Here is an 18921-nt window from a genome sequence, read left to right on the forward strand (position 1 = left end):
TTATACTCACTTTGGTTCGTTGCGCACCGAAAAGAGCAGATCTACAAGATCATAGCGCGGCACACTGCGAAGCGCTTGTGAGTTTGTAGATCGGCTATTTTGGGCCGGCTCGCAACAAAGCGTAAATCACCCTCCAGCAACTTTCAGAGTCAGAGGAACAGGGCCCAGGCCCAGGGGAGCAAATATTTCCGAATTCAGATCATAATGAAAACAACAAATTGTAGACAAATTATTTTATTTCGTAAAAAGCAAAAGTAAACCTGAATTTGGTGTCGTAAGACTACTATCAAAGCTTTTGTACATACATGTATGTATTACATACAGAAAAAATAGGATAGAATGGCTGAACATCTAAACATAAGACATTACTTTAGGAATACATATATAGTACAGACTATTGTATGTAAAATCACACTTATACAGTGTCTTATAATAATCATAGTCTCCTGAACACTATTGCAAAGTAAACATTTTTACAGGTTCTGCATGACATGGGCCTAAAAACAACTGTGAAACACATCCTATATGAAAAGTATCCCAAAATGTACAAAACTGTATACAAATACCACACAAACTGCCTTTCCTGGCCTAATAGAAAAGCCCCATATCTCATCCACACTGACTGACATCACTGACCGAAGAACTGCAGTTCTCTGCAACTATACAGTACTTTTGTTTTGACCTTTAATCTGTATTTTAGATATTATATCTGTATTTTTTGGCGTTTTTGCCTTTATTGATAGGGTACAGTAATTAGACAGGAAAAGGGAGAGAGATGGGGGAAGACATGCGGCAAAGGCTGACGGGCTCGGGACTCGAACACGCCCGCAACACGCCCATCACCTGCTGTGCTGTCTTTTGCAACTGAATTTCCCTCACAGGATCATTAATGGTCTTATCCCATCTTTCACAGACTTACATTTGTAACTAATAAATAAAATAAAATAAAATGAAGTCACAACATCTAATTCATATATTCACATATTCCAGTCAAAATACTGGATAATCAAATCTTTGCAATACAACATTTTCAGTTCGTGTTTTTGACCCTATGGAGACACGAAATATCCAAAGATGTATGGTTCTATTCAAAACATTCTCCTCTGTGAGCAGGTAGAGATGTGTCCACGCCCTGAACTAATCGTCATCAAAGCAATCGTCATCTCCAATTAGGGTTGCTGATGATGATGACGACTTCAGTGGAACCGAATCAAATCCATCTGAGGTCCTCTGAGGGAAATTATAGATGATAATTATTAAAATTACCACATTATCTGAGAGGTTTAGTTCAGATTAATTTGGTTTTATACTTTCACAGAGAACATAGAGTTGTTAGAGTGTGGGTGGGTGTGTGTGTGTGTGTGTGTGTGTGTGTGTGTGTGTGTGTGTGTGTGTGTGTGTGTGTGTGTGTGTGTGTGTGTGTGTGTGTGTGTGTGCGTGCGCGCGTGCGTGCGTGCGTGCATGACAGTGTGAGTGTATGATATATATAAACAGGATTCTTAATGTAGAAGAAATTAAATTACAAGCAACTAAGAACCACCAAAGGGGTTTAAACCAACCTGTCTTGAAAAGGACTTGATTTTGGTAAAAAATGATTTCTTAGTGAGGTATATGAGGTCATCCTCTACATCCTCTCCCTCCATGATGGCACAACTGTCTGCAGCAGGCAGCTCACATTCCTTATCCCCAGTAGTCATCATCAACTTGGAATATTTATACTGCAGCCTGAGGAGAGAATAACATGTCCATTAAAATGTCTAAATATAATAAGCCTGGCTGATTTAACATTTTCCCTGTAGTATCTGTCTATATTTTCTTCTTCTTCTTTATAGTGACACAATTATAACCCTTGTTCTAGAAAGTGCAATATAAAAAAGTGTGATAAAAGTATTTTAATAATTGTTAAAAAGAATGCACAAATAAACCAAAGCATACACTATGTATTTCAGGATTTAGAAATATAGATTATATTTTGCATTACTGTATATAAATGCTCAAGCAGATCTTGATGTCAAATTTTGTGATCTTGAGTTTCATGGTTACATCAGGCATTTTGAACGAACAGACAAAATACTTGTTAGCCTAAATCAAATAGGCATAGGCTGTACTTTTTCTATCCAAGGTTAAATTTTCACACAGTTGATTTGTATAGTTCAGTATACCTTTTGCCAATCTTAGTTCTGGACTCTGGTTATATAAATTCGTTTTTTGTTACACTAAGTAATAAATAACCTTGATACGAAAAAGGCAAACTGGATATAATACATACAGTCTGAATATTAAATTAAGTTATTTCTCAGTTTATTATTTCTAAACTCTACTTGAGAAATATAGTAATTACAACACACAAAGGAATAAAATAATTATTGTTGAATCTTACTTGCGTGTCTTCTTCCAGAAGTAACAACTAATACCAATGAGCAGCACAGCAGCCACTGTTCCCGTGGAAAGCCCAAACTTAAGCCAGAAATCCAGGGTCACACAGCCATTGACTTTTTGTGCCGGCAAAGACACTCCACCGTAGCACAGCAAGGGCTGATGCCACACATATGTGGTTCTCTGAAACACACACACACACACACACACACACACACACACACACACACACACACACACACTGAGTAGCTGATTTGCTTCAGATAGTAAGGTCAGGTGTTTCATAATGTCTTAGTTATTTCTAGTACAGGCCACAGCTACATTACCTGTATTCCCTGGATGCATGCACTGACAATCTCTCTGTAGTGGCTCTTAGTGCAGAGCGGACATGCATGCTGGCTCGTCCATAGGAAGTGGAAGGAACACCCATCACATGTCCCTTCTGAACAATTGCTGTAACAAAAAAAAGCAACACCAATAAAAAAGTGAATGCAAGGAACAATAGCTGTATTTTCACAAGTCATCCACAAGGGGCCACTTTTTCCATAGTGGACTGTTCAGCAGCATGTGACAAGCAAGTGCCAAGTATTGTGAGTGGCAGCCGCAAGACCGATTATATATAACTCTATGGGCAAGACCAGTTCTGTCTGTGTAACTCTTCAGAGGTCAAACGTTCAAGTGAGTCATAGTGTAAAGTACCTTGGCAGAGTGATTTGGTTTTTGGCTGTCACCGTGGGATCACATCTCAGTCTGATAGTGGTTGACCTTCCTTGTTTACAAGCCTGGGTTGTCTCACTAGACCTGCAAATGTAATGTATCATGTCAAGTTATTAATTAAAGCAGCAATATGTGAGACATTTTTGGGGAAGAAAATGCAATTTTGTCCAATCTGTATGGTAGAGCATGTTAATAAAATATAACTTATACAATTGGGGTGGTTGTATTTTGTCTCCCTGCTCTTCGATTGAGACATTTAGATTTAGATTTTGTCACCTCGTGACACATCACGCCACCATATATGGCCGGCCCGTCTCCATATATGAAGATCACTAGTCACGACACTGACCTCATCAAACCCTGGATAGCCATACATGGAGAAGACTGGATCATCACCTAGATCTGCATATATGGAGCCGGCCAGCAACTCTATATCTGACCTCAAACCTCAAACCCTTACATCTCCATATATGGAACTGACCTGACATTCCATATGTTGATCCTACCCCACCCGTCCATCCTCTTCGATGTCTTCTTTTTGAATGATACCTGTCCATTCAACAGGCCCGGAAATTAAGGCCCGGCCCTACCTGGGCCCTCATTAAACCCTGTACACTCAAGACACTGCCCCCGCTGCCACCCTTAGATCTCCATACTGTATATGGATGGAGCTGACCTGTTCTGACATTCCATATGTTGATCTGACCTCATCAAACCCTGTACACAAGACACGCTCCATATATGGCCAGTACATAATTCATTCCATATGTTGATCTGACCCCCCATGCCAAAGCGCCAGCGCTCACCCAGCAGTCTGCCGTCACCCAGGCGGATGCATGCAAGCCCTCAGGGTGTCTTACTGGTTATTAGTTATTAGTTATATAAAGCATGTTAACGTCTATGTGCAATTATAGTAGACAACAAGTAAGACGCGCAAACGCGGGAAGCGAACGCAGCTGTGTGTGTGTGTGTGTGTGTGTGTGTGCTACAGCTGCGCCCTCTGGTGGCGGGCGGGTGGTGTCACAGCGGGACAGACACACAGACAGACAGACATGATCTGCAGGGTCTCATAGTTAGTGCTCACTGAATTCGCAATCACTGCGTTCGCAATTACATTTTATACTTTTGCATACTAGCAATAACAAAGCATCATCTAAGTATAGCGGAATAAAACAGAAAACACCACAGCAAATGAAGGAGAAGAACAATGTATGCAAATGAATACAAAATAGTATAATGACCTGTAATAGAATATCACATCCGGCAGACTGGACTGTGTGGGAAATATCTGTTTAGGAGAGGACATGTGGCCCAGGGCTGTATCAGTGGTAACACCTATACACAAAAAACAAGAGAAATTCTGTGTATTTAATAAATATATATTAATAAAATATAGCATTAAAATGTACATTCAATAATTTGTTTGTTGTTCAACCTAGAACCAAACTACGCATATCCTGCACAGTAAAAATCCTCTGTGTAATTTATCCATGGTATGTAATTAAATGTTACATTTGTAAACTCTCTGAGTTAAATTAACACTCCAATTTACACTACTAAATATCTTTGCAGAAATTAGCCAATCTAAACTCATGATGTGTCAAGTAGCGATGTGTTATGACTTATGAGCTTAAGGGCGCGTTTGGAAATACCGCACAGGAGCACACTCGCCTTATTAGTTTGCATTGCACTGTGTGCTCAGTGAGTTATTTCAGAACGCGCCCTAAAGATCAGCTTTTTTTGCTGAATGATCGCTTCAGAATAAGGACGCTATAGGGTTCATGTGGTTAACGATGCTCATCCCATACCAATGAGCGTGTCACCGATAACAAAGGGTTGTGAAGACACCACACTCTGGCCTCTGATGCCAGAGGGCACCACCGTGGATTGGCAGGCATAACCTTTCAGCTCCTTCGGGGTCTCTGTTACGTTGTCTACACAGGTTGCCAGCTCTCTGCCCTATAAGAGAAACACAGGGCAGTAACGTCACAGGTTAGGTATCATGATTCATGACATGTTAAACTAAACGCTACAAAAAGCTGTGTCAAGCTCATAATTTTAACTAACTTATCTATATAAACTATCTCCTTGTGTGCCTACCGGCATGCACACTTAAGCCTCTCCAACTGATTCAGAATGCCGCAGTTCGCTTGGTCTTCAACCAGCCAAAATTCTCACATGTCTCCCCCCTTCTCCGCTCCCTCCATTGGCTCCCGGTTGCTGCCAGCACAGAGTACAAAACTCTGATGCTGGCCTTCAAAGCATAGTCTGATCGATCCCTACAAACCCTACCGCTCACTCAGATCAGCCAACGCAGGGAAGCTGGAAGTACACTCACTAAAAACACAGTGACAACGCCCCACACGTCCCAAACTCTTCTCCCTTCTGGCTCCAGAACTATGGAATGCACTTCCCATTGCAATCAGAACTGCAGACTCACTCCAATCTTCTGCCGTAGTCTGAAAACCCACCTCTTCAGATTCCATTTTAGCCTGTAGGATTTACTGTAGCACTTGCCCTAGCCTTGGTGACTTTACAGGCGTATGCAAATTAAGGCACAATTTATGTAATTTAGATAGCATTTTATGTAGACATAGCACTCTATAGTGTATGCATTGTTTCATTATATAGATATTCCACTGTTAGTAGTGTATATGCATTGTTTCATTATATAGATATTCCACTGTTAGCTTACGTATGAGTCTTGATGACTATTTTTATGTATTTGAATTACCATGTTTTTGTTCTTGCTTACTGTAAATCACTCTCGATTAAGAGCGTCTGCTAAATGCCTAAATTGTAATTGAAATTGTAATATATATATCTGGCATTTACATGCACTATGAGTTCACCTTGTGCTTTTACTATTACATTCTGGTTATACAATTTGGTGTCCATTCAGGTTTGTATCCAATGCAACCATTTAATTTATGTGCCAAAGTCATTGTTTTTTCTGGCATTTACATGCACTCGTAGTACTTGTGGCAATATTCAAATATTATTATACTGTGTAAATTGTAATCTATCTCCTCACCTCTTTACCACACAGACCCACAGTAAAGTGATGGTAGTATCGGAGGCCTTTGTTGGTAAAGCGCGGGCTGCTCTGGAAACTAGTGCCATTGGCCAGATAGGTCAAATCATAGTGCAGGGGCTCCCTACCACCGCTGCTCTGCACATCCACTGTACAGTCACTGAGACAAGCTGAGTGAGCCTGGAGGATGGACAGCAAGCAAACAGGAAATTAATTTGACGTATTTATAATATATGGGACAATTAATTACATGACAATATAATTGATAGAAGAGCTAAATAGATAGTGACAAAAATGATTTGTCCGAGAATATCCATAGATATATACTGTATAGTATATACAGTATACACTCAACTTCCCCATATGTATCTGTATATACTATATACAGATACATACGTATGGGGAAGTTGAGTGCCAACTACTGTACATACAGTAGACTGATAAATGTGTGTAAAGGGATGTATTTGTTTTGCCGTACCTTGTTTCTGTCAGTGTTCGGTCCACACGGAATACAGGCAGACTCTCCTACAGGCTGCTCAGGCCTGATGATGGTGTTAGCTGGACATTTCTTACACAGACCAGTGCCATTGACCATGTAGTGACCAGATGGACAGGGTACACAGGCAGAACCAGTCTTGGAAGCGCAGTGGCGACATTGGGAGGCCACCCCACCGATCACATTGGTGATATGGATAGAGTAGATCTTGGCCACATCATCACTGTATTGACTCTACGAAATAAAATACATTCCTTTAGGTAGCATTCAGTAGCAGTGCTACTCGACACATGCAGAAGCATGTTTAAAATAAAGCAGGGCAGGAGATAAACTCAATAATGGAATTCTGAGGTAAAAACTAAAGCCTTTACACCTGAGGCAGAATTAAAAAATCACACCCGTGTGAAGTGAGTGGTGCAACTCCGTGTGGGGGTTCCCAGGGGGGGGGCTGATCCAGACCCCAGGAACGCACCCAGGGGACCGGGCCGGTTTCCGGCGTGCCGCCCCGCGTCCAAAACGGTTGAGAAATGACAGAGTTACCGTGTGGCGGTCCCTATACTGTACTGTACTGTACTGTACTGTACTGTACTGTACTGTACTGTACTGTACTGTACTGTACTGTACTGTACTGTACTGTACTGTACTGTACTGTACTGTACTGTACTGTACTGTACTGTACTGTACTGTACTGGCACACCCGAAAGCATCATATATACAGTTAATACGTGCGTTTCTGTTTGTGTGTGCGTTAGGTTGCACACAGGTGGTGAAAAACAACCATGCTGTTTTCGTGCTCATACCCAGCCAGCCACCCACACACATAGCTCCGTAAGGGAGTGGTTGCACCACTCAAATATAGTATGTTGCTATATATATATATATGCGCATAGCTAAAATCTAAAATGACACAGATGGTTTCCATGATTCAGTGGGTTAAGCATAGATGTAGTAGTGAGCAACGTGCAGTCCAGTCTTACCGTGCTGGAATTCTCTGAGCGTTGGAATGTCCAGGTGAAGCTGATGGTGCTGTTGTCCTTTATCAGGTAGGAGTAGGACTGTTTGCTGCTGCTGCCAGTCCAGTGCTCCACAGCACTATAACCCTGGAGAGGTGCATTCAGGTACTATAATTACACTCATTTCAAATGGAACTTTTATTTCACAAGTAATTTCTGCTGCGTTAGATACTTCAGCTAAAGCCTGATTTATTTCATTCGTTTATTGATTAAATCTGATTCATTAATTTCATAAATAACCCAGGCTTAAGAGAGACAGGGCTACATTAAAATGCAATACAGTTCATGAAGTGAACTTGAACCTGGGGTTGTCATGATGTGGTTTGTGCATCAGTGAATCAAGGGCAGCGCAAACTGACTCGCTGGTTGTACAACGATGGAGTGTACTGTAGTCGTGACAAAATGCATGATATGTTGTTGCCTTTTCCCCTTACCGCCAAGAAAAACAGACTGCAACGGCCACTACACATGGTCTCAAAGACGAAGGTGATCCGAGAGAGTTCAGGCCTCTCACTGTCTTTGGCCATGGATTGAGGCAGTCTGCGGAGATACATTGCATACAGTATTTTTAAATACAATCCAGGACTGTTTTAATGAATAAAACATTATTTTAATAAATCTGTATGAGAGAGTATGTTAATGTAGCATTGTATGTTATTGTAGCACATTGTAGGTGGTTGGAGGTGGTCTCCCAACAATTTCATTGAGAGATTTATACCACTAGTCTCGAGTAGAATACCTATTGGTTGACTAACGTGAATTTATGTCAATAAAGATTGTTGAAGTAGACTGCACACTAGTTAGGTTCTAACTAGTTAGCTAGTTAGTTAGGACATCATTGCAAGTCCCTCCACCAGGAGAGGGAGAGAACTGGATAGTATATCATCATCATCAGTATCTGCAATATCAGCCTTAAAAATGCAATATTACTATTTAAAATAGTTATGTTGGAATGTGAAGCTGAAAAGGCCTTTTGTGATGATGATGATGAAACAGTGTTTACTGTGATTCCAAAAGGATCAACAAGTTGGACATTTTTTAAATTTAAATATTACATTTTTTTTTAGTTTATTTCGATCAATTCAACAGTGTAACATAAATCATTACGTAAAATATTCACATTCTCTTATAGTTGATCGAAAAGGCATAGGCTGAAGCTCAAAGCTTATTGATGCCTATCCTTTGTACATGTCATATTTTCTTTAACATATTTTAAACTCACATAATGAATAATCCCCCTATATAATTAATATGCCCATATTCTGTTCGGATATGGGCCAAAATGTCCATATGCTGTATTCCTAGTCTTGGAATAAATATTGCTTGTTAAAATTCACCGTTTGTTTTTATGTATATCAAAATGGACAAAATTTGAACATGTTTTACACAGATAAGATCTGTAAATATCCGTTATCGACCATAACAGAAATGTTGATATCGGTTATCGGATTGGTCAGACATTTCCTATTGGCGCATCCCTAGAAGGTTTGTACAAAATCAAAACTTCAAAAGCATAATTATACAGTGTACTGTATAATACATATGATCTGAACTGCTCAGCCCACCTGTATCCAGGGACATTGAGTGTGAGCAACAGGTAGTCAGTGTCTTCATCTCCAGGGGTGGTGTATATGTACTCCCCAGCCACTTCCCACGCTGTTACAACAATAGAGATAGAGAATTGCCATTATTATGTGATGGTTTTATAGGGACATTTCACTCATTGATCAAAACATTATTTTATCCCAATCTTTAGTGTAATTTATTCTCAGTCTTTGGCACTGTTGTGAAAATTCCTACAAATAGAATTGTTTTCACTGAATTTGTAAAGCAATTTAGTTATTGAAAATGAAACCCTATTTTATAATTATTGCACAAAACCATAATTAACAATAAATTACTCAAATGACAAATGCAAACAAATTAACTGAATTGTTTTTACAAATGAGATGAGAGCTCGCACCTGTGGTCCGCTCAGAGTCGCCGTATTCTCGATTGAAGACAGAGCTCTTCATGTTGCTGGGCATCTGGTTCCACCATTTGTATTCATACCCCACCACTGGCTCTGTGCCAACAGGGCACTTGGCGCAAGCTGTCAATATACGTATGATGTGTTATTGTATTAGACTGCACTGTTCAAGCACATGAATATGCTAACATTAGATTAGAACATTGCAAAATGCAAATGTATATTTCATGAGCCACGGTAAAGCTCAGGCAGAAACTTATTTTATTATTTTTGAGGCATTTATTCAGCCATCCACACACCTGTGCAACTGTGCAGAAAAGTGCAAATGTGAAAATACCAGCTGACAAACATTTCAATAGGCCTACTACTTTTTATGCATTTACTCTTGGTGGTCTAAAAGTCTGCAGATTCCTGCAGTCTCATGAAGTTTCTACTATGCTCCAGCTGCCAATTACGGTGAAGGACTTACAAGAGGATGAATATAACCTTTATACAGATAATTGTCACAACTATATTGATATAAAATTAACAATAATGCATTTCCTTTCACATAGAATGTCCATGATACTTAAGAAAAACACATGCTACATGCTTCTCACAGTAACATCAAGGATAAATAAAGTCAGCGACTTATTTCCATTGTGGTCCTTGGTTTTGGACAAACATTAAGACATTAATGTGAAATTCAAAAAAAAATCATATACTGTATGTGGACATTTTATTGTGATCACAATGTCTAGGCTAAATATTTCAGTTTTCTTTGCCCATAATTATGCCTCCCTAGGTAGAATGAATGTCACCTTGAATATAATTATCTGATAAGCCCACATCATTATAGCTTTTATCAACAAGTGCAAACTCATAACCGTCAAAGAGATATTGGCTCCAAAGTGTTTTTCATTTGTTTGAATGTTATACCGGATAGAAGATAAAGTACAGTTGTAAAGATTAAATGCATGGCTGTGAGGTACCTGTTCCATTGGAGTATAAACCATTAGAGCATGGTTCACAGGTGGTGGTGGTGGTGGTGTTTCTGACGAAGAAGCCAGGGTTACACGGAGGGCAATTCTTCATCTCCCCTGAAGCAGGTAGCTTCACGGCTCCTTTAACACTCTCACTACAAATCTTAGGTTCAATCCATTTGTACATGAGCTGGGTCTGAAGCAGAGGTAGCAAAAGTACACACTTTCTATATAAGTAATATAAGTAAAAGTATAAAATAAATACTTAATAAATTATAAAATGACTCTGGTAAAAGTAAAATAACTGATACGACTTCCTTACTCTCAAGTGCAAGTGAAAAAGTACAGACTCTATACAGATACATGAATAATAAAGTATTGTACTTTGTTTTACCTCTAGTCTACTCTGAGGCTCACACAGTGACTTAATGAATAGATGAAATAAGCTGCTGATGGCATATGCGTGTTTGAACAAAACCCCTCCAGACCATTTATATTTAAGGAAACCTAATAGTTGCACCAGATGGCTGTGCCTGCCTGTAATCAACTGAGCCGTGTAAAAAAACGGGGGGGAGAAGACAATTCATATTGTAGGAGTCCACTGTGGTTTTACCTCTCCTGAACTTCCCTGACCTCACTACATGACATGTCCTTTGGCTCTATAGTCTGTACCTGTCCCTTGGAGTCACATGGAGTGTGGGTGTAGAAGTAGTCACTGTTAATACATGCCGGTCTTGGTTTGCAGCTCCCTGAACCAACCTCTGGAACAATAATAGTCCAAGCCCAGAGGGAAAAAGAGCCAGCAGGTAGGAGGAAAAACACACAGCTCACGTTAAGATCGACTGATACCGTCAAACCGAGACGACTTGTACAAACTTAACTAGTACACATTTGCATACTACATTGCAATTGACTTAATGTGAGTACATGCAAAGGCCTGATTCACTAACTGATTGTACACAGTAAAACTTCTCAACATTAATTTATATATCCATTCGTAACTCAGCGAGTTGAGTTAAATTAACATTAACAGGACTTTACTGTGTACAGTTAAGTCACTTCACACACACTGGTATAAGGGAATGTGATTGCTCTTTGTGGACAAAGCATTAGAAAGGCAAACATACCTGCATATTGTTCTTTTGCACACTGCTGGCATACAGTGGCGCCCTTGTTGGAGTAGGAGTCAGTAGGGCATGGGGTACAGCGGGCAGAGCCTGGCTTTGCACTGTAGGTGCCAGGTTTACAGTGAAAACACTCAGACGTGTAAGCCACCCCTGTATAAATAAATAAATAAATAGTATAATAAATCATGATTTCTCATTTTATATTATTTTATAATAATAATAATAAACAAACTTTCATAAACAGATTTTACAAGGTATTTTACATCAAGTCAAGCAGAAAGCAGTACAAAAACATAACAACCAGAATCACCGTTTTTACTGTAGATCAATGCAGTAAAACAATATAATGAAAGGAAAGGCTAAAAGAGGTACAGTACATACTGCATTTAAATGAGAAGCTGAGTTTGTTAACATCACTTCCACGTATGATGTATAAAACAACAATCAGTCAATTTGTAAGACTACGATTTATGTGATTGTGTTCAGTTGACTTGCCACTTGTAGATTATAGGTATTCAATTTTAAATATATTTATTTAACCATTAAAACAACATTAACTCTCTCTACCTGATATGGCAATGTTTTTCACCAGTACAGGTTTGACAGCACTTCCTGCCAGGTCAAATCCAGTGGTTCTCCAATAGAGAACGTTGCTGCCTTTGTTCAACTTTACCTGTGCAGAGTGGAAATGAAACAAATGAGAGAGGAAAGAGACAACCCAGAGAGGACTACAAACAAAGGTTAATGCACATCTAAGCTCTCCGAGCGAAAACAAAGCCTTGTTCTGGTATTGCTATGTCGTCACTGTCGGACGGAAACCTTCTTTTGTCCAAAACCGTTACTTTTCTTATAAATATTATACGAAACCCACAGACAGACTTAACCACATTTAACCTGGCATTCCTAATTTGGGCATGACCTAGCTTCTTCAAAGATTTTCAAAAATATTGAAAATAGCAGGTCTTAAAGTTCACAACGCAACACTTATAAAATAGGGCATTTATTTGAAATTTGTGCTGAAGCTACAGCCAGACATACATTGTAGTGACTCCAGTCACTCTCTGAGGTCTTCATCCACCGGTTTTCAGAATCTGTAGACTGGCACTGGTCATTCTGAACCTGAACCAGAGGAGATTACCCATTAGTTATCCTTTAGTGTTCGACAAGAGCAGACATTCAGTCATTGTGAAGCACTTACAAAGAACTCAAAGTACACGTTGTTGTCGGGATACAAATAGTCAAAGGACACAGTTCCAGATTTCTTCAGGTTCACAGCATAAGACAGCGTGGCACTACACTCGTCTATGTTTGAGGCAATGTAGTCAACTTTTGGTACCCAGGTTGAGCTGTGTAAAAAAAAAAAGCACGCACACGCACGCACGCACGCACACACACACACACACACATACACACACACACACACACACACACACACACACGCCAAAGATAATGAAAAAGAATCAGTAACAGACATCAGGAACAGATAGATGCTCCTTAAACCGAAACAATGTTTAGGTTAGGTTACCGTACATTAGGTTAGGTTTGTGTGTTTTTGAAATATGTGTCAAATGTCAGTAAAACCCTTTTAAATGTTTGAGAAAACAACCAAGTGGGAAGTATACAAACCTTGAGCAGTTTAAGTCGCTCTCTCCATAGTTTATGTTAATTCCATGAGTTACAAAACCAGTTGGCAGGCTGCCCCACTCATCGACCGCCACACCTGTGCCCAAAGAGTAGGTCCCTGCAGAACACTTGTGACATTGCTGAGAGCTCATGTCAAGGAACTCTCCTTCATGACAGGAGAAAGCTACATGAAGAAATAAAAGAAGAAAAGTTCAGCAATTAAAAGGAATTAGGTAATTATAATGAAATGTCTATCCAGTATCCAATGATTTACACGGTGATACAATGACACAGAGTATTCACTAAACTGACTAAAGGCTTGTAGAAGATTAAACAACATGTGTAAGAAAGGGATGCTTACTGCATTGAGTGCCTTTGACAGGATCTGGGAGGCCTGTGCATGTGTGAGGCTTGTTTGGAATAGCCACTCTCCATCTGGACCCAAGGACATCACATTCTGTGTACTCAAAGTGGAAGTCGGACTGCAAGAAGAAAATAAAATCACAGGTGTGGTTTCACATGCTGCTTGGATCTCTCTTATCTTGAATGACCTGGTCTTGTTACTCAGGTGGTGGAATGACCACTCTAGTCATAACAACACCAGTCCCTATATCCGTATCTTGATTTGCAAACTGATGTGGGTTGCAAGAGCTAATCGAACTAATCGATTTAATTAATTATATTTACAGAAAAATAATGAATAAAAATCAATTTTGGGGACAATTTGGAATTTCTTTTACAAAAACCGTCAACAGCAAAACGTTGGGGACCGTGCCTTGACTATTCCTAGTTGCATGTAATGGTGATCTAGGGGGGTAACTGAAGCTTAGGCTATTCTTCATTTGCACAGTAAATTGTGAGCCCAACTAAACACAACAAAACCTTATCAGAAACCTCTGTAGGGTAAAATGTTAATACAGACTAAAATATCATTCTCAATAGTGACTTATGACATAACTAAGAACACTAAATGTATAAATTATATTTGTCACAAAATGGGGCCAACCTCTTTTCCAAACAAAAGCTAATAGCCAATATTTACCCAGAAGGCTGTCTCACCTGTTGTCTTAATCTCTGTCATCAAGGATGTGAGACAATTCTGTAAAACTAGAGTACTAGACTACCCCTAGGGTTTATTTACTTAGTCAAGGGGAAACGAATGATGATTAAACCCAAACCTTCCGCCAACGTTTAATTTCATTGATGTTTCAGCCTACTTCAGGGCATGAGGACAATATGAGTTTGCTGTAGGCCTACATATTCGATGGGTTGCTAACAGTTGCTAATGACGTGGGGTGTTTTCAAATAACATTAGAGCAGAGCTTATCTTGCAGTTTGTAACACCCCACAAAGGCCTGCAGTCTTAATATTTGGGAACTGGTCTAAAGCAATTAGCCTGCAGTCCAAGAAGACCACTTTAGCAAAGTAAACGTAGCCCACACACTGATCCACGTGAGATTAATAGTTAACAAACACACCCATAAACGAGCCTGTGTTTTTGATTAGTGCTGCTACATTAGCTGTGGTCAGGGTATCAGATGAACAACGGTCTGGGTCAAGGGATTCAATGTAAAAATGTATCAAATTGGTCTAATCGCCTCCTTTCTACAAACATGAGGAAACCAAGGCAACAGGACATTGTGACCAGGGTGTCTGAGGGTCAAATGACTAGAAGCAGCAGAAAGCACATGTTGTCCAGGGGTAGTACTAGTCATCATTATAAGACTCTATGCAGGTGGTCCTAAATAATACCATGGTTTACTCCCTTTGAGCTAAATAGGTAGGTATAATATCTGTTGTTAACTGTTCCAACACATTTGGTTTCTACATAGATAGGCCTAAGGCACACTTTCAGTGATACAACTCCTGCACTGTACTGATAAAAAAAAGTTACTCCTTTATCAAATGTTAAGGTTGTTATGCAAATATTTAGAAACTGTGTATAGGGAAAGATGTAGAGCAGCAGCGTAGACATGCTGAATATGCTTCATCGCTTCATGTAGGGACTTTGGCAAAACGCAAACATGGTTGTGATGACAAATTGGTTTAGTGCTTCAAATACAGACAAGGTTGACATATGGCTGTTTCCCACAGAAACCACTCTGTGCATGAGGGGGGAGACCTGCCTACTGAACTGAACTTAATAAGACTATAGGCCTATATTTTAGCAGTGCCATGGTGTCTGATTCAATTTCACGAAGATGGGTATTACTGTGTATATTCATATTTCTTCTTCTTTCATTATAAACCATTATTTCATATTGCTTTTACTGACCATGAAGTTTAAACTAAAGAGACAAGTGAAAGTAGAGCCTTCATGTGACTATTAATGGCAAACACAGAGCGGGTAAAACATGATATTTGGATTATTTTGATAATAAAAATGTCACTTATAATTTCTCAGCCTGGCTACTAATTATAGGCCTAAGTATAGGCCTGTTAAGTTTCTGTTTGAGATGTTTAAGGAAGAAGAAAAAATAACACTTATTACACTTCAGTAGCCTACCCCTTTCCCTGATAAGCCTGCTTTGAGAATTGATTATGCTACCCCCTTTACCTGACTATACATTTTGCTTAGAACACTACAAGACAAAACCACAGCTAGCATGATGTTATGAATGAATGATAACAAATACACAGCATCATTATAAATAAGTAATGGCGTGAAATAGTTGCAATTAGTGCCTTAACACACTTATGTCATGAGCTGTAGTCATAGTTTTGTTGTCAATATGTTCAAATATTGCTTGTTGCTTTTTAACAGTAGGCCAAATACATTCTTAAAATTTTCACTTTCTCTCACATATAGCCTGTACCCTCTTTACAGATAAATGTAAGATAAATGTATATATCTTACAAGGAATTGTACATGTGATTGACTCAATAAAGTAAAAAAGAAAATACAAAATTCATGACATAGGATTGACATGAAGCTTTTCTGATTAATTGAATATGAAGGACCCCAATGGAAACAACAAGCCATAGCGGCTTTCTTGGGTTTAATCCTATAGCAGACCTTGCATTGAACTGTATGCCTACTTTCTTATACTTTTTCTGCGAACTGTTAATAAAGTATTAAAATTAAACAATAAGAAATGTTAATGTTATTCTCCTCACCTCTTTACACATAGGTAAATCCGCATGCGTTTGAACAAAAAAGAGCCATAGAAAGTGACACAGGTAGACTTGGCTCCGTAGCATCGTTCCAGGACTGCTGCACAACGGCGATATGCACCAACAGAGCCATAGACCGCTGCAGGTGTGACATATCACTAACTAAACACAGTAGGCGGCCTCTCTTTGAACTGAATACAGAGAGGTGATTGGCTAATTGTCTCAATACACAGAGAGGGGCCTTATTGACGGACGATGTATTTTTGTATATTTATTAAAGTTTTTATTCATGGATGTTCGATTATTGTTTGGACTATTATACATGTGTCAATTAAAGTAACTATCAAACAAGAGACAATACAGCTATCTTTCATTACATAGAACAGTCATGTAATTCTGCAAACTGTTAATAAATACTTCAATCAATCAATTAATCAATCCTAAACGGTGTTCATAAAAAGCTAAATGTCCTTTAATCAATTGTATCACCATTTTTGAGTTAGTGTTGAGTTAGCTATTATGCTAATAATAATAATGATAATGCTAAAACTTTATGTTCATGCTAACAAGATATTTTTTAAATTAATATTTTATTCATACATCACATCATGTATTTAATTGATTTGTTATTTTGTAATAGTTTGTAGACATATAAGATATGTAGGCCTACTACTAATAATTTAAAGAAATGTATTAGCCTATATTATTAGCTACACAAGACCTATGAAACATGAGCTTCAGCAGTTGTGAAAGGGTTTCATCAAGACTGGTTGCTAAGCAACCCAGATGTAAACATTCAAGTCTGGCTGCAAAAAAAGAACGCCGTTGCATAGCAAATGATTATTTTCATCTCTGAAACTTCGTGGTCACATTGAGAATGTCAAAGAGAGACCCATTTCCATTCCCCAGATTTGAAAACGATCACTCTTTTGCTGGATGTATGCGACAAGAGGTAGGTTTTGCTTTAGGCTATATAATATAGACCTATGTGAGTCACAGAATTAGAGAAAAGTGTTTGGGTTGACTTATTGATTAACTTTTCATTTGTAGCCTAAATTACTTACACCAGTATAGTGAGTATACTATATACTGGATATATGCAATTTGCATACATCCATTCATGTCACATTTTTTATACTTACATTGAAACGATGCTGAACTCATCGCATCAAACATTGCTAGGTCTACATCTGCTATATATATTTTTTTTTCTTTCTTTATTTAAAAGGGCAGCAATTTCTTAATCTCATCCGCGACCACTACACATATACATCTTATCCAATTTAACAGAGAGAGCCATTTGATAAACCGACCCACATTGCCCAAAATGAGGAACCATGGAGTCGTCTGTATGACAAAGGAACTTTGGCCAGCATCCGCCGGGGTGTTATATATTATGATGACCAAGAGGTAAGTCTATATCTATAAACTGTAACATGTCAATGCAAAATGCATCACAATACATGAATACACCCTCAATACACCTAAAACCTTAAGTGTAATTTTCCTCTTCAGCCTCCAAAAGACAGCCTCGACTTCCATCTGAAATCCATTTACGACCACCACAAAGAATTCCTCCAATCGAAGAGCCAGAGTTTATATCAGAGGGAGACAGTTTCCCAGGACCATGGGTAGGTGTTCACAAACAAGCAGGAATAATAAATTGGAGCATTGAACAGTGAATTGCGAGCCACCCTCTTGATTCAGGACACATTAACACCCTTGCCAGTGGCCACTCACTCCTGTTACTCAACTGAATCACAAGTTGAAGTAGCCTATGTCATGTACTTAACAGGGGGGAACTGAAGAACGAAAAAGGGATAGTCCCACACCATTATCTGGAGAAAGATATCAAGATGTGGGTCAGCTTGCCAAAATGCTCCATTTACAGCATTCAGGGATCAATAGGTAAGGTTTACTTGTATTGTTATGATCAGTGGAACAGCTTGATTTTAGTCAAATCTATTAGCCATCAAACCATTGTATCTTTGAGTACTGTCAGACCATTGTCCAAACATGTCACTCACACCCACACATTACACTTTCTTTCTTTTTACATTTGCAGAATTTGTTTCTAGCCTTGGACATTTTGAACAGTGTGCTCCTAAATAGTGATACAATGACCTCTCTCTTCACAGAGTCTCACCACAATGCCTCTACAAACAGGGGGTATTCAAGGAAGCATGATGGTGGCTTCTACTGCACTTAAAGAGTGAATTCACATTACATGTATATTATGTTCTCCAACTAAGAACCCCAGAAATAAAGTAATTATTTAACTGGATATTTGTATTGTTTTAATTTGTACATTCTACAGGGATGACCATTTTGAATGCCGGTGTTAGTGGGGTAAATGGCAAGATGCTTCCTCCATACTCAACACTATAACTACAGCCAGATAATGCAGCTAATGTGTCTCGTGACGGGCCCTGGTGTCGGGACCGGGAAGGCAAGAAGTACCTGGGCGGAAAAAAGTTTGGGAACCCCTGA

At 39.0% G+C, this 18921-nt stretch overlaps 2 protein-coding genes across 2 annotated transcripts; one reads left to right on the forward strand and one right to left on the reverse strand.

Moving 5' to 3' along the window:
- Positions 1–228: 228 nt before the first annotated feature.
- elapor1 (endosome-lysosome associated apoptosis and autophagy regulator 1) lies at positions 229–16518 on the reverse strand (the record flags this gene model as incomplete). The annotated part of the gene is made up of 22 exons (XM_083769709.1): positions 229–1230; positions 1560–1725; positions 2381–2559; positions 2703–2829; positions 3076–3177; positions 4335–4428; positions 4902–5052; positions 6128–6307; positions 6606–6857; positions 7601–7723; positions 8071–8176; positions 9202–9292; positions 9600–9728; positions 10577–10763; positions 11240–11328; positions 11695–11844; positions 12262–12367; positions 12733–12813; positions 12893–13040; positions 13321–13501; positions 13679–13799; positions 16435–16518. 22 exons carry the CDS (start codon positions 16516–16518, stop codon positions 1138–1140), a joined length of 2940 nt encoding a protein of 979 aa, XP_083625835.1. The 3' UTR covers positions 229–1137.
- A 28-nt stretch (positions 16519–16546) lies between these two features.
- Positions 16547–18640, forward strand: cfap276 (cilia and flagella associated protein 276; the record flags this gene model as incomplete). The annotated part of the gene is made up of 5 exons (XM_083769710.1): positions 16547–16576; positions 17722–17841; positions 17947–18062; positions 18227–18339; positions 18570–18640. The coding sequence occupies 5 exons, from the start codon at positions 16547–16549 to the stop codon at positions 18638–18640; spliced, it is 450 nt and encodes a 149-aa protein (XP_083625836.1).
- Positions 18641–18921: the final 281 nt, after the last annotated feature.

Source organism: Protomyctophum parallelum (assembly GCF_964188405.1).
Source record: "Protomyctophum parallelum genome assembly, chromosome: 7".
NCBI classification, from domain to species: Eukaryota; Metazoa; Chordata; class Actinopteri; order Myctophiformes; family Myctophidae; genus Protomyctophum; species Protomyctophum parallelum.